The 23,811-nt window shown below is 38.8% G+C and overlaps 1 protein-coding gene and 1 non-coding gene across 2 annotated transcripts; one reads left to right on the top strand and one right to left on the bottom strand.

Annotated features, from left to right (window-relative positions):
* Positions 1-3,647: 3,647 nt before the first annotated feature.
* Positions 3,648-3,758, bottom strand: LOC122697866. Its single transcript, XR_006342199.1, has one exon. It is a non-coding gene; the product is annotated as a U6 spliceosomal RNA (small nuclear RNA).
* A 937-nt stretch (positions 3,759-4,695) lies between these two features.
* Positions 4,696-10,963, top strand: LOC122696829 (placental prolactin-related protein 3-like). Its single transcript, XM_043906953.1, has 5 exons — positions 4,696-4,789; positions 5,739-5,920; positions 8,109-8,216; positions 9,978-10,161; positions 10,776-10,963. The coding sequence occupies exons 1-5, from the start codon at positions 4,696-4,698 to the stop codon at positions 10,961-10,963; spliced, it is 756 nt and encodes a 251-aa protein (XP_043762888.1).
* The last annotated feature ends 12,848 nt before the right edge of the window (positions 10,964-23,811 follow it).

Below are 23,811 nucleotides of genomic sequence, written 5' to 3'. Positions count from 1 at the left end.
CTAATGGCTAAGTAATATTTACCTATATGTGTCACATCACATTGTTTCATCCACTCACCTGTTGAAAGATACTCAGCTTATTCCTATATCAAGGCTATTGTGAATAATGCTGCAATGAACATGGGGATACAGATCTCTCTTTGAGAAAATGATTTCATTTCCTTTGACTGTATATCCAGAAGTGGGATAATGGATCTCATAACAGTTCTCTTTTAAATTTCTTGAGTAACCTCCATAGTATTTTTCCATGCGAGTTGGACCAGTATACATCCCTACCAACAGTGCATAAGCACTCCTTTTTCTCCACAACCTCCACAAGATCTGTCATTTATTACATTTTTGGTACTAGCCATTCAAACAGGTATGAGGTGATATCTCTTGTGCTTTTGATCTGCATTTCCTTTGATTATTAGCAATGCTAAGCATCTTGTCATATACCTCTTGACCATCTGTATGTCTTAGTTGTGGGAAAAAGGTCTATTCTTTTCCCACATTATGTTTACTATAAAGATGTAGAATATATTATGTTTACTATATTCCAATATATGAAACTCTATTGCCTACCTATATATCAAGAATGAACTATCAGAAAGTTGAATAAAGTAAACAAGCCCATTTACTATTGCATCACAAAAAGATAAAACACAGAAATACACTTAAGCAAGGTGATAAAGATTTTATATGAAACCTCTAAGACATTGATAAGAGAAATTTAAAAAGAGCTAAAGATATGTAAACTTAGGTTGTCTGTTCAACTTGTTTCTTGAGGTAGGATTTGTATTACTATAATCTTCCCTCTTAGAATTGCTTTTGTTGCATCCTATAGGTTTAAATCATCATGTTTTCATTGTGTTTTGTTTCTAGGAATGTTTTGATTTCCCTCATTTCTTCAGTAACTTGTTTATTATTTAGAAATGTGTGGTTGAAACTCCATGTGTTTGTGTTCTTTAATGTTGTTTTACTTTCCCTATAATCTATATCGAGTCTGATAGTGTTGTGGTCAGAGTAAAGCTTGATATAATTTCAATTTCCTTAAATTTACTGAGGTTTGATTTGTGACCCACAATGAGGAAAATGTTCCATGTGCACTTGAGAAGAAAGTTTATTCTGCATTTGGATGGAATGTGCTGAAGATATCAATTAGGTCTGTTTGCCCCAATATTTCCTTGTAGGCTTATGTTCCCTTATTAATTTTCTGTTTTGTTGATCTGCCCATTGGTATAGGTGTGGTGTTAACATGCCCTGCTATTACTGTGTTACTATCAATTTGCACTTTTGTATCAGTTAGTGTTTACCTTTTGTATTGAGGTGCTCCTATGTTAGTTACATAGATATATAAAATTGTTTTTGTCTTTTTCTTGGACTGACACTTGATCATTTGGTTGTGTCCTTCTTTATCTCTTATAATAGTTTTTATTTTAAGGTCTATTTTTTCTGACATGACAATTGCCAATCCGGCTTTTGTTTGAATTCCATTTGCTTGGAATATCATTTTCCATCCTCTGACTTTCAGTCTTTGTGTCTCTAGGACTGAAGTGGGTATCTTGTAGACAGCATATATATGGGCCTTGTTTTTGTATCCATTCATCCAGTCTGTGTATTTTGGTAAGAATGGGAGAAGATAAAAGCATATAAAACAACTGATAAAGGGTCATTTTCCAAAATACAAGCAGCTCAAACGAGTCAGTCATCAAAGGCAAAGGGAAGAGCTGCAAAAATAAACTAGTGAGACCACGTCAAACTCAAAACCTTCTGCATAGTAAAAGAAGCCATCAATAAAATTAAATGGCAATCTTTGGAATGAAAAAAAAATTGCAAATCACATATTTGGTAAGGGCTTCATATCAAGTTTATATAAGAGACTCATGCAACTCAGTGGGGAAAAAAATTAAACAAATCAAATTATTAAATGAGCAAAGGAGGAATAGGTGGTTTGAAAAATCTGAAGATCAGACTGTAGAGGAGAGACACTGTAAGGTTTTCCTTCCAGAACAAAAGCCTCTGTTTTCCTGGCATTGCTTTATTTCCAATCAGCTGTTTGGTGATTGCAGTTCACAGTATGCATCCTTCACTCAATAGCAATCACCCTACACTGAGCTGTGTGCTATGAATTGCCCTACTAATTTAAAAAAAAACAACAACTAATAATTACATACTTAATATTGAGCCATCTAAAATCCAAGGTGATTTTCAGAGCTTTCCACTCCATTGTTTTCTATATTCTATTTCAAAATTGAAACACCTAGTAAGGAGTAATTAGCGGACCTCATTAATACATGGGTAGAAAGTCATTTAAAACTGGGAGCATTACTGGATTATAATTTGGGGGATGTATTATTATTAATACTATTGTAATTTTATTCCCTTTAATTCTCTGGTATACTAGATTGATATTTCTTTAAAGTAGTAATACAGACACAATGGAGAAGAGGGTGCAGATTCCTTAAAAAACTGGAAACATAACTGCCATATGACTGAGCAATCCCACTACTGGGCAACACACCAAAGGGGGTTCAGGATGGGGAACACATGTACACTCATGGCAGATTCCTGTCAATATATGGCAAAACCAATACAATATTGTAAAGTAATTAGCCTCCAATTAAAATTAACAAAATAAATAAAAAAAAATAAATAAAATTAACAAAATAAAATAAAATTGTAATACCAACATAGAGACACACACCCCTCAAGTTACAGTAGATTGAGAAAGACAAAGCTTATGAGGCAGGAAGTGAAATCACAGAAAATTAGCAATGGTATCAAAAGAAGGGGCAGTATTGCCTAGAAAGAAAGCAGAGTTCTCTAATTTTTTGGAGACAACACGAACAAGCCAGATAGGAGCCAACCAGCTTAAGCTGTATACCAGAAACTTCATGAGAAGAAAAATGAAGTTCATAAAAATATGCTGATGCTGAACGCCAAAATCAAGACAGCAAATACTGTATTGTATGTGTAGATACTGAAAACTACTCAGATTTAGACATGGGAGCAAATACACTAATGAGCATCAGAAAAATCAAGTACAAAAGGGTCTGATAAGTAAATCATAAAGAGACTTGGTAGTCTGATCAAAAGAATAAGAGGATCAAGTTAGACACCAAAATAGAAAGACTTGTGCACATGATAGAACCAGAGAATACTCAGGAGAGAAAGTTTCGGACCTAGTGGACCAGTGAACCGAAGCCTCCAGCATCAGGAACAGAAACCCTGGGCAGGACTCATGACTCTACACTTCTGGGAACAGCCTCAGTTTCAAAGTTTGGGCACTATACCACCTAAAAGCGAACATAGACAAGGATTATAGCTTGCTATGACAGTGAGTCACAGACAATAGTGTTTGTTAGTTTACTTTTGTCATTCAACTATAAAGTTAATGAAGCACTAATCAATGATAATTGACACCTTTAGTTTCCAGTCAGATCCTCTTTAGTCATACAATGGATATCTGAACCTGTTATATGATCGCCAGTAACAGTTTTAATAGTTAAATTTATTGATTTTTAATTGAAGGGCAATTCCTTTACAATACTGGACTGCTTTCAGCCAAACGTCAACATGGTTCAGCCATAGGTTTACCTATGTCCCGTCAACCTTGAACCTCATTCCCACCTTTCTTCACATCGCACCCCTGGAAGTTGTTACAGAAAAATATGGAAGGCTTCACACATTTGTGTGTCATCGTTGGGCAGGGGCCATGCTAATCTTCTCAGTATTATTCCAATTTTTTAATATATGTGCTACCGAAGCAAACACACAAATAACACTTTAAGAAAAAAATAAATCATATAGTTAGTCATCTACCAACAAATTATCAAATACTTTAGGAATTAGGGTATTCTGCTATATTTACTGCCTGTTATAAAACTGAATTTTATAAGGTCCAAAGTTCCATGTAGGAATTAAGCATATATTTATTCATAACACATGTATACATGCACAGAAATATATGTACACAAACATATCTATGTTATACAAGCTATTATTCTCCTTGCCTGTCACAATAAGCTCTTTAGTTGATGAGAGAGATAGTCACAACTTTCTCCAACTTATATGACTTCTTTTTGAGAAATACTTCTTTGGTTTTCACCACCAAATTTTAAATAACTATTTTATTCTTAGGTACCATGCCCCTTTAAACTAAGAGCAGAAAAACCTAGTAAATGGTGATATCTTATCATTAATTAAATTACCACTCTTCTGGTAAATTGAAAAAAGAATCAAGTTGAGATCTTATTCAGGAGGATAAAACTTCCATTTCATTACTTCTCTTGTCCAAACTAATTCTTGCTCACTTCAGACTTAAATTCTGCTTACTTACAAAGGACAGACAGGAAAAGTAATTTAAAGTCATGCTTGCAAGAATCTATGATTTTACGCTTCTGTCGGCCAAAGGTAGGGCCAGGAATAATTTCTGAAATATTACAATACATCATGGAAGCATGAAGCTCTAGTTCTCCTATCAAAGAAGAGATCTTTGGAGATGGTTCAAAAACTGAGCCCCATGGTTATCAGGATGTGCTCCCGACCAGACAGATGGATTTTCTCCCTGAAATGTCACAGTCAGGAAAGACCAGGCCATGTCCGCAGAGCCAGTGAGGGGTCCTGGTTGCTGAGCAGGTAAGATTCTTGATGACCATCTGGAGATTTACCTGCCATTGTCTCAAAGAAACAAACATAATGAGAGGATTAAGGATGCATAAAAGTAGAAGAGCTGTCAAGTTGCCTAGATTCAAGGCTAGCCAGGAGAATCAGGCCCCCACACTGATAATTGTCAAAGACGTTAACAGTGAGTCTTTTATAGACAGAGCAGAACAAGTGGATAAAACCAATGTTCTAGGGTCACTGCTGCTTTGCAGTCAAAGACAAAATATTTTTCGATTTAAGCAGTCAACAAAGCTCCTGGTGTGGTCCTAGTAACATAATGCACACAGAGAGCTCACAGGCATGTGTGATGTGACATCAGGAAGTGAACAGATGACTGTATTGGTGCACAGTCCCCTCCATCTGCTAATAATGGGAGCTGGGGAAAATTATTTGTCCTCTCCAAGTCATTGCATCTTCATTAACATAACTTGATGATCATAGTGAAGATGAAGGCTATCTCATAAGGTTACCGTGAAACACAACTTTTAAGATGTTTTAAAGCTTTTGGGAAAGTATCAAAGACATGCATGGGGTTACGAAGCTGAGTTAGCAGATCCAAGGTACAGTACTTTTTCTGTTAATATTCTCTCTATACTCAATAGTAGCGATCAGTCAGTCATGTGTTTACTCTTACCCCAGCGTGATGGTAAACCACACAGATCAACTGTACACTTCTTGTCATTTCAGTGTCTAAAATTCAAGCATCAGTTAATGTAGAGTAAAAAATTAGAAACTTCTAGAGGGCCTGGCTGCTCAGAGTCTGCAGAGTCCCAAAATTAAACCATCTAAAAAAGAATGGCCTAAATAATCTAGCTCAGAATTAAGTTCCAAATGTTTGCAGAGCACAGAAGTACTTCAGTGACAATACAAAAATGCAGGGAGTAACCGACTATTCCAACTATCTATCTGTGCAGATATCATCATCCATCTAAATTCACACAGAGGGCGCTCCTTCTTCCCCACCCCAGCTACTACAGCTCCAATTCCTGCTCAGACCAACAGGGAAAGAGAAGGCTTCCCTCCACAGGATGGATTTGATAACCTCAGGTGATTAGATCATCTCAAAATGGCTCATGTTTTTATTTTAGCAGGGTCCTGCCTGCTCCTGCTGCTGGTCCTGTCAAATCTGCTCCTGTGCCAAGGCAACGTATGCCAGTCCTGCGGTCCTGATGTATTTGCCATCCCCCTGAAGTTCCTTGGAAAAACATTTAGCCGTGTCTCCAGGCTGTCCCATGACATGCATATCCTTTCCACAATAATGTTCAATGAGCTTGTAACTACTGTGGTGGTGGTGGTTTAGATGCTAAGTCATGGCCGACTCTTGAGACCCCATGGACTGTAGCCCACCAGGCTCCCAGAAGGTACCTTCGTGTAAGTGATTGGGCCATGCTGTCCTTTCAATGAGAGGGCTGCATCAACCAAACTTCAAATAACACACTCTCTAGGTTAAAGATGCCGTCAGCTCATAAGATGTGCAAATCGAAAAAAGGAACAGTTTTGTGAAATATCAAAGACTCCTAAGAAGTGCAATAAATTTTTCCATTTCCTTTCATTCATTTTTTTCTTTAAATTTCCAAAATAAATGATTTTGTATTTGTCAGCTAGGAATGCCATAAAAGAATACAATAGACTCAGTGGAATAAACACCAGAAATTTGTTTCCTCACAGCTCTGAGGGCTAGAAGTCCCAGATCAGGGCACCAGCAAGGTGAGGTTCTGGTAAGAACTCTTTCTTCCCAGGATGGCTTCTCCGTGCGTCCTCACACCGGGTGGCAGGTGGGGAAGAGAGACAGAGAAAAGGACACAAAGACACAAAAACAGAAGAGAAAATTATCTGGTGTTTCACTTCATGGAGACACTAAACCTATTGGATGAGTGTTGCACCCTAAGAGCTCATTTAACCTTAATGGGCTTTGCTGGTGGCTCAGATGGTAAAGAATCTTTGCACAATAGGAGGGACCTGGGTTCTATCACTAGGTCTGGAAGATTCCCTGGAAAAGGGAACGGCAAGCCACTCCAGTATTCTTGCCTGAGAAATCCATGGACAGAGGAGTCTGATGGGCTATAGACCATGGCGTGCCAAAAAGTCGGAACCCTTTTCAAAACACAGTACTTTGGCAGTTCGAGCTCTAACACATGAATTTGAAGAACACACATTCAGTCCATAATACTACCTGACAGAAAGCACTTTTATCTTGGATTGGGGAAAGAGAAGCATGTTGATTTTCTGGTCCTTCAGTATCTCTCTGGGCTTTCTTCTCCAGGCTCAAATAGCCAACAAATGAGAACTGCTCTGCAGGAACTTGGTGGATGGAACATGTTAAACAAAGCTGAGTCCTGGTCACAAAAATGAATACTGGTAGTTTTTTTAATGCTACAAATTATTGCTTTAAGATTTGCAGTGAATAGGTTTGGAGCTACATAGAAGGGGAGTTTACAATTGGACACAATTATTCTTTTTCTGATGAAGGTATATGAAAGTTGTATGTTAATTCTTTTAGGTCAATCAAGGAGCACACAGTAGAACAGACAGCTAATAAAAAGCGGTGCTAAAGACTTCTATTAAATTCACGTAGTTATTTGTACACACTAGTTTTTGTTTCATCCTCCATTTTGGACTGTCCATTTTTTCCCACCTCTTCCAAGTAATCTCTTCAAATGTTCATAACTTCCGCTAGAGATTAGTTTTTCTCTTTCAAAGTGTTAGCTAGATTTTTCTAATCTTATTATTCTCAGTCCATTGCTTTTTATTTCCTATAACTTTAGGCCATGCTTTTCTGATGTACCATTTTGTCACCTTAAACAGCATTGTATTCTGCACCTGGGATGAACACTACGCTTTTTGGTGAGCGGATTCAGAGATGAGACAAAGTCATTACTCTATTACTCCTTATAAGGGAATATATTGGCTCTAACCCACAGTAAACAAGAGATTAAATGGTTAAATATATGTGCATCCATGCATTCTAAGTCACATCAGTTGTGTCTAACTCTTTGCAACCCTACTGATGTAGCCCAAGAGGCTCCTTTGTCCATTGGATTCGCCAGGCGAGAGTCCAGAAGTGTGGTGCTGTACCCTCTTTCGAGGGATGCTCCTTACCTAGGGATCAAACCTGAGGCTTCTTATATCTCCTGAATTGGCAGGAATGTTCTTTACCACTACCATCACCTGGGAAGCACCAAGTATTGGTACAAAAGTACTATATATGGTTCAAATACTAAAAAAGAAAAAGAAAAGATAATGATAAAATAGAGAAGGGAAAAATTTGAGCTTAGAAAAGTTAGATGTAAAATCATTTTTATAGAGACAATGTATAGAAAAAGTAGGAAAAGAATGACTTTCACATTCTGTGATGCCCCCCCATTAAAAAATTACACATCTATAAAACATGTTAATGTTCTGGTAATGGGTTCATCTACTGAATGCCCAACAACCCTAACTAATTGCCTGATCACTTTCAGGATGAAAAGTATTCCCAGTGTATACCAGAGTATATCAATGCCACCAACGACTGCCACACCAATTCAATCCATGCTCCAGAAGAAAGAGAAAAAGTCCAACAGATGAACGTGAATCTTTCACCTGGGTTTTTCACCAGATCAAATGAGACAGTATGTAGCTTACCAAGTTTCCGATTATTAGAGGTAATGGTAACTGTACATGCAGGAAATGGTGGAGGAACTATAAGCAGTTGAAGAGAAATTATGTTATGCAGTTGATGAAGCTTGAGCGAAATCAAGGGATGACTAAAGATCTGTAGCAGCAAAATAAATAACAGATCTATAAATTGTCCATGCAGACAAGTTTAGTTCAAGCAATGCATTAGACACAGGATTGCAGCTATTATTCTGTACAAAAACATGAAATGAATGGGAACTACCATGTGTAAAACATAAGATTTCAAAATTCATGAATATGTAAGAAACACACCCCAGTTTTGAGTACTCCCTGTTTCTAGTGACTTGTACGTGGGAGTCCTATACTGCACCACTCGAGCCAGCGTGTCTGCCTTTCAAGGCTCTCCTGATTCTGCTTCTATTTCTCTGACACCTCCTTCATTCATCATTCTCAATGACTCCTCTGTCACCATTTATTTTTAATTTGTAAGTTTCCCCCACAATGGCCTATGTAACATTGCTTTGCTTCTCATGGCCACAACAACTGCCTCTGTTCTGAGGACAACACAGGTTACATACAAGCCTCAATGATTAATGGCAGCTCCAAATTTTCACCGTTATAATCTCTCCTTTCCGATTTCCTGCATTTTCCTTTGTCCTAACATTATTTAAAATATTTTGACATGCATCCCCCCTTAAAATTCTATCTTGTCTCTCTACAACTCTCTTAACGATACCAGCATTCTTTCCCTCTGTTAAGGGCATAAATAATGAGGATGATCAAGTAAAGGAAAATTTCAAAATGGAGGAGGATGAGGGATTTTTCAATAAGCTTGAATTTAAAGTTTATTGAGAGTTACTACATGGCCATACATTTTACTAAGCACTTTATGTACATTACTATATTTCATCCTACACAGTTCTCTGTTCTTTTCCACTAACACAGTTCATGGCTGTAAACAAATCAAGCATATTAACTAGAGATCTTCAGCCCCCTGGGATTTTCAAGCCCAATTCTAATAGTAGTGAACCTGGGGGGGAAACCCTGCATTGTGAATCCCACTGATGCTGTTACTAAAGACAAAGCTGTGCCATTTTCTGCCCAGACATGTGTCAACAAGACAGACTCTTCTGATACCAGCATGGGGGCTGGTGTTGGGATCAATTGAGGAAAGAAAGCCCGTTTAGGAATGTCATGTCTTCTTCATTGTCTCTTTGCTGTAATATCAAAAAACAAATTACCGATGAAAAATCAATACGAATGACTCATCTGATTCATTAATACGAAAGTATCATTGGGTTACAATGATATGGGCACAGGTAGAATGTCTCTTTCCTAGGTCAGGTAATGCAGGCACATACTGACTTGTCATAAAGTACTTAGATTTCTCTCACACAAATATACAAACATAAAAGAACTCACTGTGTGGGTGGTAGAATTTCAGAGAAAATAAGAATCTTCTTCATGTTATAAATTAGAACTCATCAGAAGAATCAGTGCCTAAAGTAACCCAGATTTTTAATAATTCAGTGAAGTGTGAGCCAATGCTTACATTTTATCATTTTGCAACTTTGACTACCTTCAAAAATCTCTGCATACACATAAGAATAAATGGAAGTCTTGTAGGACAGCTGCTCTGAGCAAAGATCACATGTTACAAAAACCATTGAATTATCAATATTTTAATGAGACTGTTTCTTATGTTTGCTTAGAATGAAGACCTTACTAAGTGGATACTCATCCTACAGTTCCTCTGGAAAGGTCCTCTGTATGATCTAGTCCATGAACTGTACTTTGAGAAAGACTTCTCAGATACTATCCTATCAAGTGCCAGAGAGAATTTAAATATATTTTTCAAACTTGAAACAATCTTAAAGAGGCGATCCAGCCAGGTGAGCATCCTGCAGAGGGCTTTCTTGTTTTGTTGATGACTCTGTAATGCATAAGGGGATTTGAAATATCTCATTTTGTAAGAAAAAGATTCATGACTTCTATATGCTAGACTGCTACTACATAAAGCAAGAGCCTAGTCATCCATAGTGATGGATTCTACTGTAAAGGAATCAGAATTTCACTGCAGTTTTTGTCATGTGCAGCCTTCCCTGCATTGCACAGAATTCCACCAAAAGCTTGCCTCTTCCTGGGCACAGGTGGTTGAAATATTATCAAGATTCAGAGAACTAGAGAACAGAATTTGCAAGCTTAGCATTTTCCTCAAAGTATCCCAGGACATCAGCTATTGAATTTCCACTTGTCTTTTTCTCTGTTCTTCTCAAATCAAAGGATGAGGGTGGGAAGGAAGAAATGAGAAAGTTAAAATTAAACTTGAGTTATGTTTCCACTTTTTAGATTCCTAGTTGTTTTCTCAAAGGCTGGCTCCAAAATCCATATCTAGAGAGTTTTCTATTTGTATGTGTTCCCCAAATCTTAATTTATAATTACAAGGGACAAAGATAAGCAAATAAAAATAAAATGCATAAAAAGTCATTGTCTTTTGGGTATTCGGGTTGTTGATCCAGTCAGATCAAAGTTGATTGAGAATCCCATTTTCTGGTCAGGATATGGATCCCTGGTCTCCAGCAATGAAGATGTACGTCATTCTGCATTTTATAAGCTGTTGAAGTGCCTGAGCAGGGATTCACGTAAAGTTGACATGTACACCAAGATCCTGGTGTGCCGAATCAGCGAAGAGTGCTAAATCCACATCCATCCCATCCAGCTCTAAAACGGTCCTAATGATCTTTCCCATAGCAAGCTTCTTTGAAATTTACAGCTTTTTCATACATGTTCTATGAAATGGGTCTCCTCTTAAAAAAATAAACACAGACTCTGTAGAGATGTCAAAATCTAAGAGGGTAGTTTGTTAACATTCTTATTTTCATTTAATCAAACATCAAAAGAAAATCCACCCCTACAATTGAGAGAATGAAGCTCCTATTAAAATTAGTCACAAATAGCAGAAGCTGGCATTACGAAGAAGACCATTAAGAGATTGCATAAGAATCACAGAAAATTATTCTGGGTCAAGTTATGAGAATCAAAGTATTAGACAATCGTTCATGGTTCTGGTCATGCTACCAAGAAGACTGAGTCCTCAGCATTCTTTATGAAAGCCAGCCACGAACTGTCAGCCCACTGTCACAGTGTTACACCAGACAGGATCACTGCTTCTCAACTCTGTACAAATAGCATGAGGTTTACTGAACTGTCTAAAGATTGTTAGGGTGCTGTCTAAGCTCTTCTGCATTGCTATAACAAAATATCACAGACTTATAACAATGGGAATGGATTTCCACTGCGTGGTCATGCAGGGTCCTTTTGGTCTCACACTTCTTATTGTATCCTCAAATGGGGGGGAAGGTCTCGGGAAGTCTGTGTGTCTCTTATACATAATAGCACTCATCTCATTGAGGAGGCTCCATCCTTATAATTCCATCACCTTACAAAGGCACCACCTACGGATGCTATAACCATGGGAATCAGGATTTCATCATATGAAATTTCTGGGGGACACAAAGTTTGAGAAAATAGCAGATAGAAATGTGAACTGGCTCCATCCTCCTCCAGTGGCTGTCTTCACCCACACTCCACTGCATCCTCATTTTCTGCATCACCTTGCAACCATTCCATACATGCTATCACTCTGGGTTTCACAAGGCCAGGTTAGTCAAGTGTCAACTCCATCTCATATTCAGCCTATTCATTGTTTCCCTCTCCCCTGCTGAGGCCCAGGGGACCTACCAGGAAGCATCGATGTGTCCATTTCTGCAAGGTTTCTTCTCTCTCCCTCTCTGGATCTTCATTCCTTGGGGATGTTGGAACACGGCAGAGGGTAAGGAGATGGGAAATTTCTGATATCACTGATTTACATGGTGCTGTTGTAGCCTTCTCTTGGTCCAGACAGACTGATCTGAAATTCCCTCGGACTGACAAGTGTTTCTCTTGTGGGGGATCCTTGTGATTATCCCGGACTTTCACAAGTTGGGGATCCCCAATGCCAGAGTTTCCTTTTTAATCAGGGGAAATGTTCTGGTACCCACAGCTCACCACCTGTAGTCATCACCAGAGCCTCTCTGTCTCCCTCACTCTGCAAGCACCATCTGGAGAAAATTAAGTAGCTCACCGTCAGCTACCTACTAGCTGACCCAGAGGAAACCCATGTATCATAAACACTCTGAACAATTGAATGGCAGAAATACTGGTGTGCATCTGTCCCCTGCTTGGGGGCTCTGGACAATTGTCCAGCTGATCAGAAAGCTGGATTCAAAAACACATTTATCTGAGAAGTGAGATACCATTCTCTCTTTTTTTAGAGTAACTATCCTAGTGAGTAATTATTTGGCCTTACAAACATGATCTAGTAGGTCCCAGAATTATAAAATCCTCCAAATAGACTGAGTCTCTACTGAGACTGGAGCAATGTGACTGGATTTGGGTTGCTCAGCTTGTTCAACAGCCTCCAGACAACCTGGGAAGAGGGCCAATCTCTTGACTGGCTCTCCTAAGAAGTCAGTGATTTTGCTGGGCTGGTTGTGCTGCATCTTTAGGGCTTTAACAGTAATTCCTAGTAAACAAAATATGGGAAATCAAAAGATAGAAGGGAAAGGGGGATGAAAAAGAGAGAAGGAAGAGAAAGACAGAAAGAAGGAAGAGCAGCAAAAGGAAAGTGAGTCAAGGACTTGGGTAGTGAAGGATGTAAAGATGTTAGAACATATTATAAGACCAAATATCTCATATTCCCTTTTATTTCCATTTTTTCTTCTCTCCTCTATTTCCTTAAGTTGTCCTTTATATTAGGAGTCTGTATTATTGTTACCAGAGATGTTACTAGAAATGTTGTTACTAGGGATATTACTAGAGATGTTGTTCTAGAGATGAACAAAGCATGGCAACTCTTCAGGGCAGAATCCAGCCAAATCATGTTCTTTTAGGCAAAGACACCTTTCACCCACATACAGGAACACTGTCCACCAAAACCAACCTCTTCCCTCATAGCCAGGTTTATTGTTTCTTGAGTCCTGCCCCAGCCTCTACCTGGGATGGCCCAAACCTTTCAGAACATGACAGAATACTCTGCCCCAAGGCAATCTATCAATACCTCGTTGGCTCCTTCATGCATGTGAAGTGTCAGCTTTCTTGTATTTTCACTTTCTTCTTCCAAAAGGTAAAAGACCTTGAAAAAACCTTGTAAGCACTTTCTAAGTAATTTATTGCCCAAAATATCTAATTCTATTGTGTTACTAGCTTACCTTTCTTTCCTTCAATGTCTAGATATTTCCAGCAGAGAGGATGGTATTTATTTGAGGGAAAATTTGGCAATAAGGGGGACAATGCAATTGGAGGAAACATATACTCACCAATAGACCGCACACATCTTATGTATTTGTCTCTTATAAAATTTTTTTCATCATAAATTTAGGACTTTACATCAAGAACAAAGGTAGTGACACTGAGAATGCTGTCCTTGCTTGACAGTTTCATATAAAGTGAATATTGTAAATTCCAGACAATATTGAACAGAGCCATAGATATTCTATAGAGTCAGTTAGGAATAGCCAAGGTGGGGATATTTGGACAGGATTTAACAATCACTCCCTTGCCATCCAGAAAGCTTTGATTTTCCCCCCTTTTACAGATGTCCATATAAGATTACATTTGAAGAAATGGCTCTGCTATATCAGGAATAGTAGCAGTGGTTACCGAAGGGAAACAAACAAATGAAGAACTTTTGAAGTTTACTGAGCTTATAGATTAGTAAGTCAGATATCATGGATACAGTGATGACTTAAACTGAGGTTTGAAAAAGTCTCTATTTTCCAGAAGCAGGCCCTCCACTTGTGGAGAAGGAGAGGGTGATATAAACACACAAATTACCATATTGCATGGTAGAGTGAAGAAGAATAAGACGTGATGCCAACATGTTGCTACAGTAGATTGAGGTAAAGCTAGGAGAAATCTGAATGTGTCATAGGAGTGATGTAAATGGGATGGGTTTATGATGGAGCTTTGAAAGGTTGATGGGATATTGATGTGGAAAAATAGGAAAACAGTATATCTGTCGATTCATTTAGGGTCATCTTATGAAGGAAGTATCTCCGACATGCTAGATCAAGGCAACTGAGATATTAATACATATAGCATTATAAGGTATCAGTGAATAATCAAGTCTGACAAAAACACAAGAAATATTCACTTTTTACCATTCATGTTGTATCTCTCCTGATTATGCTCCCATGATATACTGTATATATTATTGTAGGGTTAGAATGGAGAAATGCTTGTATGAATTTTTATGCATTTGGGAGAATCAAATATGCCAATTTGGAGAGTTTGTCTTCATTCTACAAAACAACAAGAAACCAAGAACATTTAGTCCAAGAGAGCCGAATGTCCAGAATTGGAAAAGAGAAACTTTAAAATGTGGATTGGGGAGTTGTGGCTGTTGGTGCTGGTAGAGAATAAGAAAGAGAGCAGAAAGAGCTGGGGATATCATGACACTAAAAATCAAAGAGGACTCTGCTACGTGAAAAGATGCAAAGGATGTGAGAGACACAGGAAATGAAATAGACCTTGACCAATCCTTCATGTCTGTTCTTCTCACTCTATATTCTCACTTATGGATAAAGCTCTATAAATGCCATTTCTTTTCCCTGGATGACCCTCGTTCTTTTACCTCATTAGTTCTCTGACATCTTTCAGATCTCAGTAAAAACCACTTCCACAAAGCAGCCTTTCATGATTTTGACACAGCTCAGGTCTCCTTGTTATGTGGACATATGGCATTCTGTGCTTTTCCCTCTTGATCGTGTCCCAATTGTGGTGCAGCATTTAACTTTGACATTTACCTCATTTCTATTTTTCTATTAAAATTTAAGTCCTAATTTACAAAGTCCACATGTGTGTTCTTCACTACTGTCCATTCTTTGCATCCAACAGGGCTTTGTTAGGTGTTTGTTCGATGAAACACTTTTACACGTGCAGAGTAAAATTCCAGTGAATTTTGATGCTGCTCTCACAGCATACAGTGAACTAAAACCAATGAGGTCTTTTCTCCCCACCCAAACCCTCATACATTGATTATTTGGACATAATTACAGAGCTAGAACTGTGGGGCTTCCCTTGTGGCTCAGCTGGTAAAATCTGCCTGCCATGTGGGAGGTCTGGGTTTGATCCCTGGGTTGGGAAGATTCCCTGGAGAAGGGAAAGGCTACCCACTCCAGCATTCTGGCCTGGAGAATTCCATGGACTGTATAGTCCATGGAGAAACAAGTCGGACATGACTGAGTGACTTTCATTTTCACAGAATTTTGGATTCATTTGCTTTTAATTGTTACCCTATTAGAAGGAAAGGACTGGATGTTCGGTCTTTTATTCCACATACACTAGCCCTCACAGCTTCCTGTCCTAAGATAATGTGATAACTGAGTCACTGACTAAAAGGCTGAATAGGACAGAACTAGAGACAGTGCTCTGAACCTGCCACTTGAGTCTACTTTTTACCATAGTGTTCTTAACTTCACTAGAGGAGTTCAGTTTCTTAGCTGTACTCTCTGATCATGACAGATATAAATACTTTAAGGAGAACTTACAAATAAAATATTCTTACATTGTACACAAACACCTAATCCTTCTGAGAAGGTACAAAAGAAATTCCCCTCCTTGATGAATTGTTACCTACTTTTCCTAGATGAAAGTACCATCTTCCTCCTTATGGCTTCCTAATTTCATTCTCACCATTTTTATCTCCCTCTCCACATTCTGACTTATATTATAGTTAATTATCTGAACAACACCAATCCCCACTCCTTTAATCCAGTTCCCCTGGGGCTACATGAGTACGCCAACTGCCCTGAGTTACTTTTCATTGAGTATCGAATGTGGCAGAAAATGACCAGCCATTTGTTCTTTCTGAGGTAAATATTATAATTAAAAACAAATAGCCAGCCTCTGGTATTTTGGATAAACTGACAACTGGACAAAATCTTAACTGCTCTTCCAGATAAAAGTTCCCTTTGTGTTAATGTCTTTCTTTTGGAGAGAACTTGCATTCTAGATAGCGTTCAGGTAAATGGAAATGGGAATTATATGTTAGCTGGGAAAAAAAAAAAAAAAAACACCAAAACACTGTTGCAGGAAACAAAAGTAGACAAATCACTCATCTTCTGTATACTTCAAGATCCATTTTATTAGGAGCTGGCAGCTCAGACAGTAAAGAGTCTGCCTGCAGTACAGGAGACCTGGGCTCCATCCATGGTCAGGAAGATCCCTGGAAGAAGGCATGTCATACCACTCCAGTATTGTTACTTAGAGAATCACCATGGACAGAGGAGCCAGGCTGGCTGCAGTCCAAGAGGTCATCAGGCCATGCTGTCATAAAGTGTTGGACACGATGGAGCAACTACAAACAGCAAACTTCTCAAGTTGACATAGTGACATTTAGAAACAGTTTCTCTCACTAGTGTGCTTAACTACAAATCCTGCTTTTCAATGGAAGATCAAAGATAAAAGTAATATTCCATAACAGTCAATTGATTATTTCTATCAATGATTTGTTCTTAAAGGTAAGCTAGAGAAATACATTATGAGATAGAACGGATAATGAGAAGGATAAGGGATCCAAACAGGGAAGCTGCTCAACCAATCTATAATTTTCTTTTCGGAAAAAAGAACACACCTCAGTTTGGAATCATGTTTTATACAGAGATTTGCATGATCTTTGTAAAGGTAAAGGATTTTCTGGTCTAATTTTCCTTTTCCAGTTGAGAAAACCAAGCCATAGAGAAATGAAGCTAGGTTTTCCAAGTCAAAGAGCAGTTATTTTAGGATTCTGATGACAGCCTGGTGACAGGCCTTAGGGTCCAGTTGCTTCATCTTTAGGCTGACAGACTGGAGATTGGGGTACCAGTAATGGAGACATCTTTAGGCTGAACTGCTTTTATTTTGAGAAACTTCTTTCTTTGCCTTCAACTGATCACATAATTCCACAATCTATAGGTTTAAATGTTAATTACCTCTAAGAAAATATGTTCCCAGGTGAGCACGTCAAAGAATTACAATTTGAAAGAAATGTACAATTCTATGGGATATGTTACCATGTGCCACTTTATTTGGGTTTGAATATCTATGCTACCTGTTCCACATTCATGACCTTGGAAGGGAAAACAAGATTGACTTTTTTTTTCCCCCACTTAATCATGTCCTGTGTTTTAGTGCATGCAGGCTGCTGTTACAAAACGCCAGAGTCTGGGTGTTTTATAAACCACGTTATTTGTCACTGTTCTGGAAGCTAGAAGTCCAAGATCAGGGTGCCAGCATGGTTGAGTGAGACAGGGCCTCTTTCAGGACATATTTCTAAATAGAAGGAATGAGCAAGTATTTCAGGCCTCTTTCACAAGGGCCCTAATTCCATTCATGTGGGTTCTGCCCTCATGGCATAATCATTTCCCAATGGTCCCACCTCCTAAAATCATCACTTTGGGGATCAGGTTTTCAATATATGAATTTTGGAAGTACACAATCATTTAGACCATGGCACCCAACGAGGAGACTGACTTGTCTAAGGTAACCCAATGCCTCATGCATACTGAAGGCTCTGTGGTGCTGATAGGAGGCCGAGGACTAAGGATGTTGAATAAGGACCAGCAGCCCCAGGTGGAGGGTCTGAGATGGCAAACTCCTTGATGGATTTCACAACAATATATGAGTATCTCCAGCGTCTTCCTTGGTTATCAGTCATTGAGGAATCCCTCCCTCCTATACATGTTCTTATTTGAAATGTGAGTTATTACTGAGTTCTTAGACAAAGTACCAATAGCACAACATGATAATATGACAACTATGCATATGAAGAAAAGGGCCTTTGACAGATACAAATTTCAGAGTGGAGAGTCCTCAAGACTTTTTCACTTCAGATAGCAATTATAAGTTTGGGGATCTCCCAAGACCATTCTTGCGTTCCATAATCAACTAGGACTCCAGAAGATCACTGAAAGCTGTTATACATATGGTTATGGTTTATTCCAGATCTTTAATTTTTTTCATTCATTTTTTATTTTTACTAAAGTATAATTCATTTACAATGCTATAAATGTCAGTTTTTGTTGAACAGTGAATAACTTGTATATCTTATTTAGATTCTTTTCTCATGGAGCAATAGACATGTTCCAGAAAGGAAAAGGAGTATGTCAAGGTTGTATACAGTCACCTTGCTTATCTAACTTACAGACAGAGTATATCACTAGAACCGCCAGGTTGGATGAAGCACAAGCTGGAATCAACATTGCTGGGGAAATATCAATAATCAATAATCAAAAGATATACAGATGATACCACCCTTATGGCAGAAAGAGAAGAAGAACTAAAGAGCCTCTTGATGAAAGTGAAAGAGGAGGGCAAAAAATTTGGCTTAAAGCTCAACATTCAGAAAAGTAAGATCATGGCATCCGGTCCCATCACTTCATGGCAAGTAGATGGGGAAACTGGACAGTGGCCGATTTTATTGTTTTGGGCTCCAAAATCACAGCAGATGGTGATTACAGCCATGAAATTAAAAATGCTTACTCCTTGGAAGGAAAGTTTTGACCAACCTAGACAGCATATTAAGAAGCAGAGACATTACTTTGTCAACAAAGATCTGTCTAGTCAGGGCTATGGTTTTTCCAGTGGTCATGTATGGATGTGAGAGTTGGACTGTAAAGAAAGCTGAGCACTGAATAATTGATGCTTTTGAACTGTGATGTTGGAACAGTCTCTTGAGAGTCCCTTGGACTGCAGGAAGATCCAACCGGTCCATCCTAAAAGAGATCAGTCCTGGGTGTTCATTGGAAGGACTGATGTTGAATCTGAAAGTCCAATATTTTGGCCACCTGATGCAAAGAGCTGACAGATTTTAAAAGACCCTGATGTTGGGAGAGATTGAAGGCAGGAGAAGAAGGGGGTGACAGAGGATGAGATGGTTAGGTGGCATCAGCGACTCAATGGACATGAGTTTGGGTAGACTCCGGAAGTTGGTGATGGACAGGGATGCCTGGTGTGCTGTGGTTCATGGGGTCGCAAAGAGTCAGACATGACTGAGAGACTGAACTGAACTGAACTCAAGTAGGTCATTACAGAGAGTTGAGTAGAGTTTCCTGTTCTATACAGTTGGTCCTTATTAGTAATCTATCTTATATATATTAGTGTGTACATGTCAATCCCAATGTCACAATTCATCCCCCCCTTCTTCCCCCTGGAACCATAAGATTATTTTCTGCATTGTGACACTCTTCCTGTTTGTAAATAAGCTGATTTGTACCATTTTTTAATATTCCACATATAAGTGATATCATATGCATTTGTCTTTCTCTGTCTGACTTACTTCACTTGGATGACATTATCCAGGTCCATCCACATTGCTTCTGATAGCATTATTTTGTTCCTTCTTATGGCTGAGTAACATTACATTGTATATCTGCACTGCATCTTCTTTGCCCATTTCTCTGTTGATGGACATTTAGGTTGCTTCCATGTTCTGGCTATTGTAAATGCTGCTGTAATGAACAGTGCTATGATTAGTCATTTAGTCATGCCCGTCTCTTTGCGACCCCATGGTTTGTAGCCTGCCAGGCACCTCAGTCCATGGAGGTAGTCCCTGTGGACAATAATAGGCAAGAAGATTGGAGTGGGTTGCCATCCCCTCCTCCAGGGGATCTTCCCACCCAGGGATCAAACCCAGGTCTCCCGCACTGCAGACAGATTCTTTACCATCTGAGCCACCAGGGAAGCCCTGATGAAGCAAGGAACACTGAGGTGCATGTATCTTTACAAAGTATGATTTTCTCTTGGAATATATCCAGGGGATTGCAGCTTTTTAAAAGATACAGATAAAAAACTGCCCAGGAAAAGGCATATAGAGCAGTGTCAAAGGAAATGTGAAACATGGAACTTTGCTTTCCTCTTCTCAGGGTGTCATGGGCAGCTCTGTGTTCCCAGCAGCGATGTGCTGGCAGTGAGCACTTGCAGACAGGGGAGCTCACTCCAGCCTCGTGTCCAGAGTTTTTACTGGGGCTCCATTACCAAGAAATGACTGAGGGTCCTTATAGCTGATCTCAGGCTCAAACATCTCTGGAGATTCAGCTGATACTGCATGACCAAATCCCCCATCCTGAATCACATCATTCTTGTGGCCCAAAGTTTTTACTCTAAATCACACTGCTGACATCTCTATCAGGCTGGCCCAAGACCCTCACATAAAGAAAAGCACTATTTTCAGTGTCAACCTTTGACACTTTTAGTCACTCTTTGTCAGATGAATCAACCTAAGGGTTTAGAGAGGCGCTCCAAGAAAACAAGGGCAAAATCCAGATTTCCCTTTGGATGAGGCTGAGCCCTTCACAACACAGTCGGGTAGCTGGTTTTGCTTGACAAGTCTCCCTCGTTGTAACTTCACAATAAGAAAATGTGAAGTGACAAACATTGGTCAAGTATTTATCTTCTTCTGGTCTTTCTCTGAAATTTTTTTTTTTTTTTTTTGCATTATCTTCATTAATTCTTACGCAACTCCATGAGGTGGATGCTAGTTTGAATGGCATTATGGAGAGAAGCAAAATAATGCTTGTCTAAAGACTCAGGGCTAGTGAGTGATGGAGTGGGAGTATGTACAAGGGCTACAGGACTCCAAGGTTCATACTGAAAGCCACTATGTTGGAAAGATACCAACAATTATTTTTTTAGCCATTTTAAGTTTTTTGGTTGCGTTGATGAGGGGCTATTTTTTTTTTTTTAACCATTTTTATTTTTTGTTTGAGAGGCTGAGGGGCTAATTATCCACTGATAACTACTTAATTATTAATCCTTTTGCTTAAGTGATATTTAAGCATCAAAAAAGTCTCCATTTTGTCTTTCTCGGTAGATACTGCAAAGTTTTTTCTTTTTTTTTTTTTTTCCCTATTAAGACAACATGTATAAATCAAATGTCATGAATCGTGACTAGCAAGCAGAGTATTGTTTGAGACAGAACTGGCAAATAAAACTGTATGATATTTAAAGTATATAACATGAGAATTTGATAGATGTATATATTATTTTTTAAATTTAGTTTTAATTGTAGTATAATTTCTTTAAAATGTGTTGTGCAATGATGTGAGTCAGCCATAAGTGTACATATACCCTCTCCCTCTTGAGTCCCCCACTCGCACCCCGTCCCGCTTCTCCAGGTGGTCACGCAGCACGGGGTGAGCTTCCTGTGTCATACAGACACTGCCCACCAGCTGTCTGTTAACATTTTACAGATGGTAATGTACTGTGTTTCAATGCGACTCTCTCAGCTCAACTTGCCCTCTCCTCCCCTTTGTGTCCACAAACATGTTCTCTGTCTGTGCCTCCCTTCGTGCCCTGAAAATAGGATAACCAGTGCCATTTTTCTGGATTCCATATATACATCAATATACAGTATTTGGTTTTCTCTTTGTGACTTACTTCACTCTACACAACAGGCTGTAGGTTCATCCGCCTCAGCTCAAGTGACCCAAATTCGCTTCTTTTTAAGGTTAATTAAAATTCCGTTGTATAGATGTACCACAACTTCTGTATCCATTCCTCTCTCAGTGCATGTCTACATTGCTTCCATGTCCTGGCTATTGTAAAAACTGCTGCAGTGAATTTTGAGGTACACATGTCTATTTGAATCATGGTTTTCTCAGGGTATATGCCCAATAGTAGAATTTCTAGGACATATGGTAGTTTTGCTAGGACTTCCCTGATGGCTCAGCAGCTAAAGAATCTGCCTGTGATTCAGGAGAGATAGGTGGTGTTTCAATCCCTGGGTCGGAAAACTTCTCTGGAGGAGGAAATGGCAACCCACTCCAGTATACTTGCCATTTCTACCCACCCCTCTGCCATAGTGCTGACCCTCATTTACATATGTATTAGAAAAGATTTTTCCCTTTCTATTAACTTAAGTAACATAGCTATCATCTGACATGTTTACCTTTTATTTTTTGAAGAGAACACAGGTAAGTTCCACTCTCTTCAGTCCCGTTCATTTCAGTCGCTCAGTCATGTCTGACTCTTTGCCACCCCATGAAACGCAGCATGCCAGGCCTCCTTGTCCATCACAAACTCCCGGAGTTTACTCAACTCAAGCCCATTGAGTCGGTGATGCGATCCAGCCATCTCATCCTCTGTGGTCCCCTTCTCCTCCTGCCCCCAATCCCTCCCAGCATCAGGGTCTTTTCCAATGAGTAGCCTTGACCAGTCCACTCTCTCAGACAGCACCATTATACAACACAATTTTATCAGTTATAGTCATCATGCTACACATTAGATCCTCAGACCTTATAATTCTCATATGTTAAAATGTATAAATTTTTCCAAATCTGTTCCTATTTTCTCCACTCTCCAAGCCCTGGCAATCACTTTCCTACTCCATTTCTGAGTTCCACATTTTTTTATTTTTTTTATTTTTTTATTTTTTTTAATTTTTTTATTAGTTGGAGGCTAATTACTTCACAACATTTCAGTGGGTTTTGTCATACATTGATATGAAGATTCCTTACATTTGAGATTATACTGTATCTGTCTTTCTCTAACTTGTTTCACTTTGCATTAGGCCCTCCATGCTGCCACTAATGGAAAAATGTGTTTCTTTCTTAATGGCTAAATAAAATTCATATATATATATATATATATCACATCACATTGTTTTAATCTCTTCACCTGCTGACAGATATTTAGATTGTTCCTATAATAGGTTGTTTCTGGGCTACTGTGATGGAGGAGGAAATGGCAACCCACTCCAGTACTCTTGCCTGGAAAATCCCATGGACAGAGGAACCTGGTAGGCTGCAGTCCATGGGGTTGCTAGGAGTCGGACACGACTTCACTTTCACTTTCGCTTTTCATTTTCATGCATTGGAGAAGGAGATGGAAACCCACTCTAGTGTTCTTGCCTGGAGAATCCCAGGGAAGGGGGAGCCTGGTGGGCTGCCGTCCATGGGGTTGCACAGAGTCGAACACGACTAAATGACTTAGCAGCTGTAGCAGCAGCAGCAAGCTACTGTCAATACTGATGCAGTGAATATGGGAGTACAGATTTCTCTTTGAGATAATTATTTCATTTCCTTTGAATATATATTCAGAAATGAATATATATCCAGAAGTGTGAAATTTCGTGAGAAACTTCCTAAAGGTATTCCATGGGAATTGCACCAATATACATTCCTACCAATAATCCATTAAAACCTCCATTTTCTACACATCCTCAATCACACTGATTTCTTACTTTTTGATAAAAGCCATTTAAACAGGAGTGAGGTGGTATGTGCTGTACTTTTGATTTGCACTTCCCTGATAGTGATGTTGAGCATCTTGTCATATACTTCTTGGGCATTCTGTATGTCTTATTTGGGGGGAAAATTGTCTATGCTATTAAAAAATAGAATGCATTGTGTATACTGTATTTGAATATATAAAACTCAGGTACCTATCCATACACAAAAATAAATGACAGAAATACAAATAATTCCATTTATAATTGCATCAAAAATACGTAGAAGTAAATTTAAGCAC

Source organism: Cervus elaphus, chromosome 7 (assembly GCF_910594005.1).
Source record: "Cervus elaphus chromosome 7, mCerEla1.1, whole genome shotgun sequence".
Classification (NCBI taxonomy): domain Eukaryota; kingdom Metazoa; phylum Chordata; class Mammalia; order Artiodactyla; family Cervidae; genus Cervus; species Cervus elaphus.
Note: the sequence above shows the minus strand (reverse complement) of the source record. Positions and strands in the feature narration are given on the sequence as shown.

Bases quoted from the DNA above. Each gene is read 5' to 3' on its own strand.
- LOC122696829 (XM_043906953.1), top strand. From the start codon at position 4,696: ATGCATAAAAGTAGAAGAGCTGTCAAGTTGCCTAGATTCAAGGCTAGC. The intron at 5,921-8,108 runs GTAACTACTGTG...GATCACTTTCAG, and splicing joins CAATAATGTTCAATGAGCTT to GATGAAAAGTATTCCCAGTG. The intron at 8,217-9,977 runs GTGAATCTTTCA...ATGTTTGCTTAG, and splicing joins AAAAAGTCCAACAGATGAAC to AATGAAGACCTTACTAAGTG.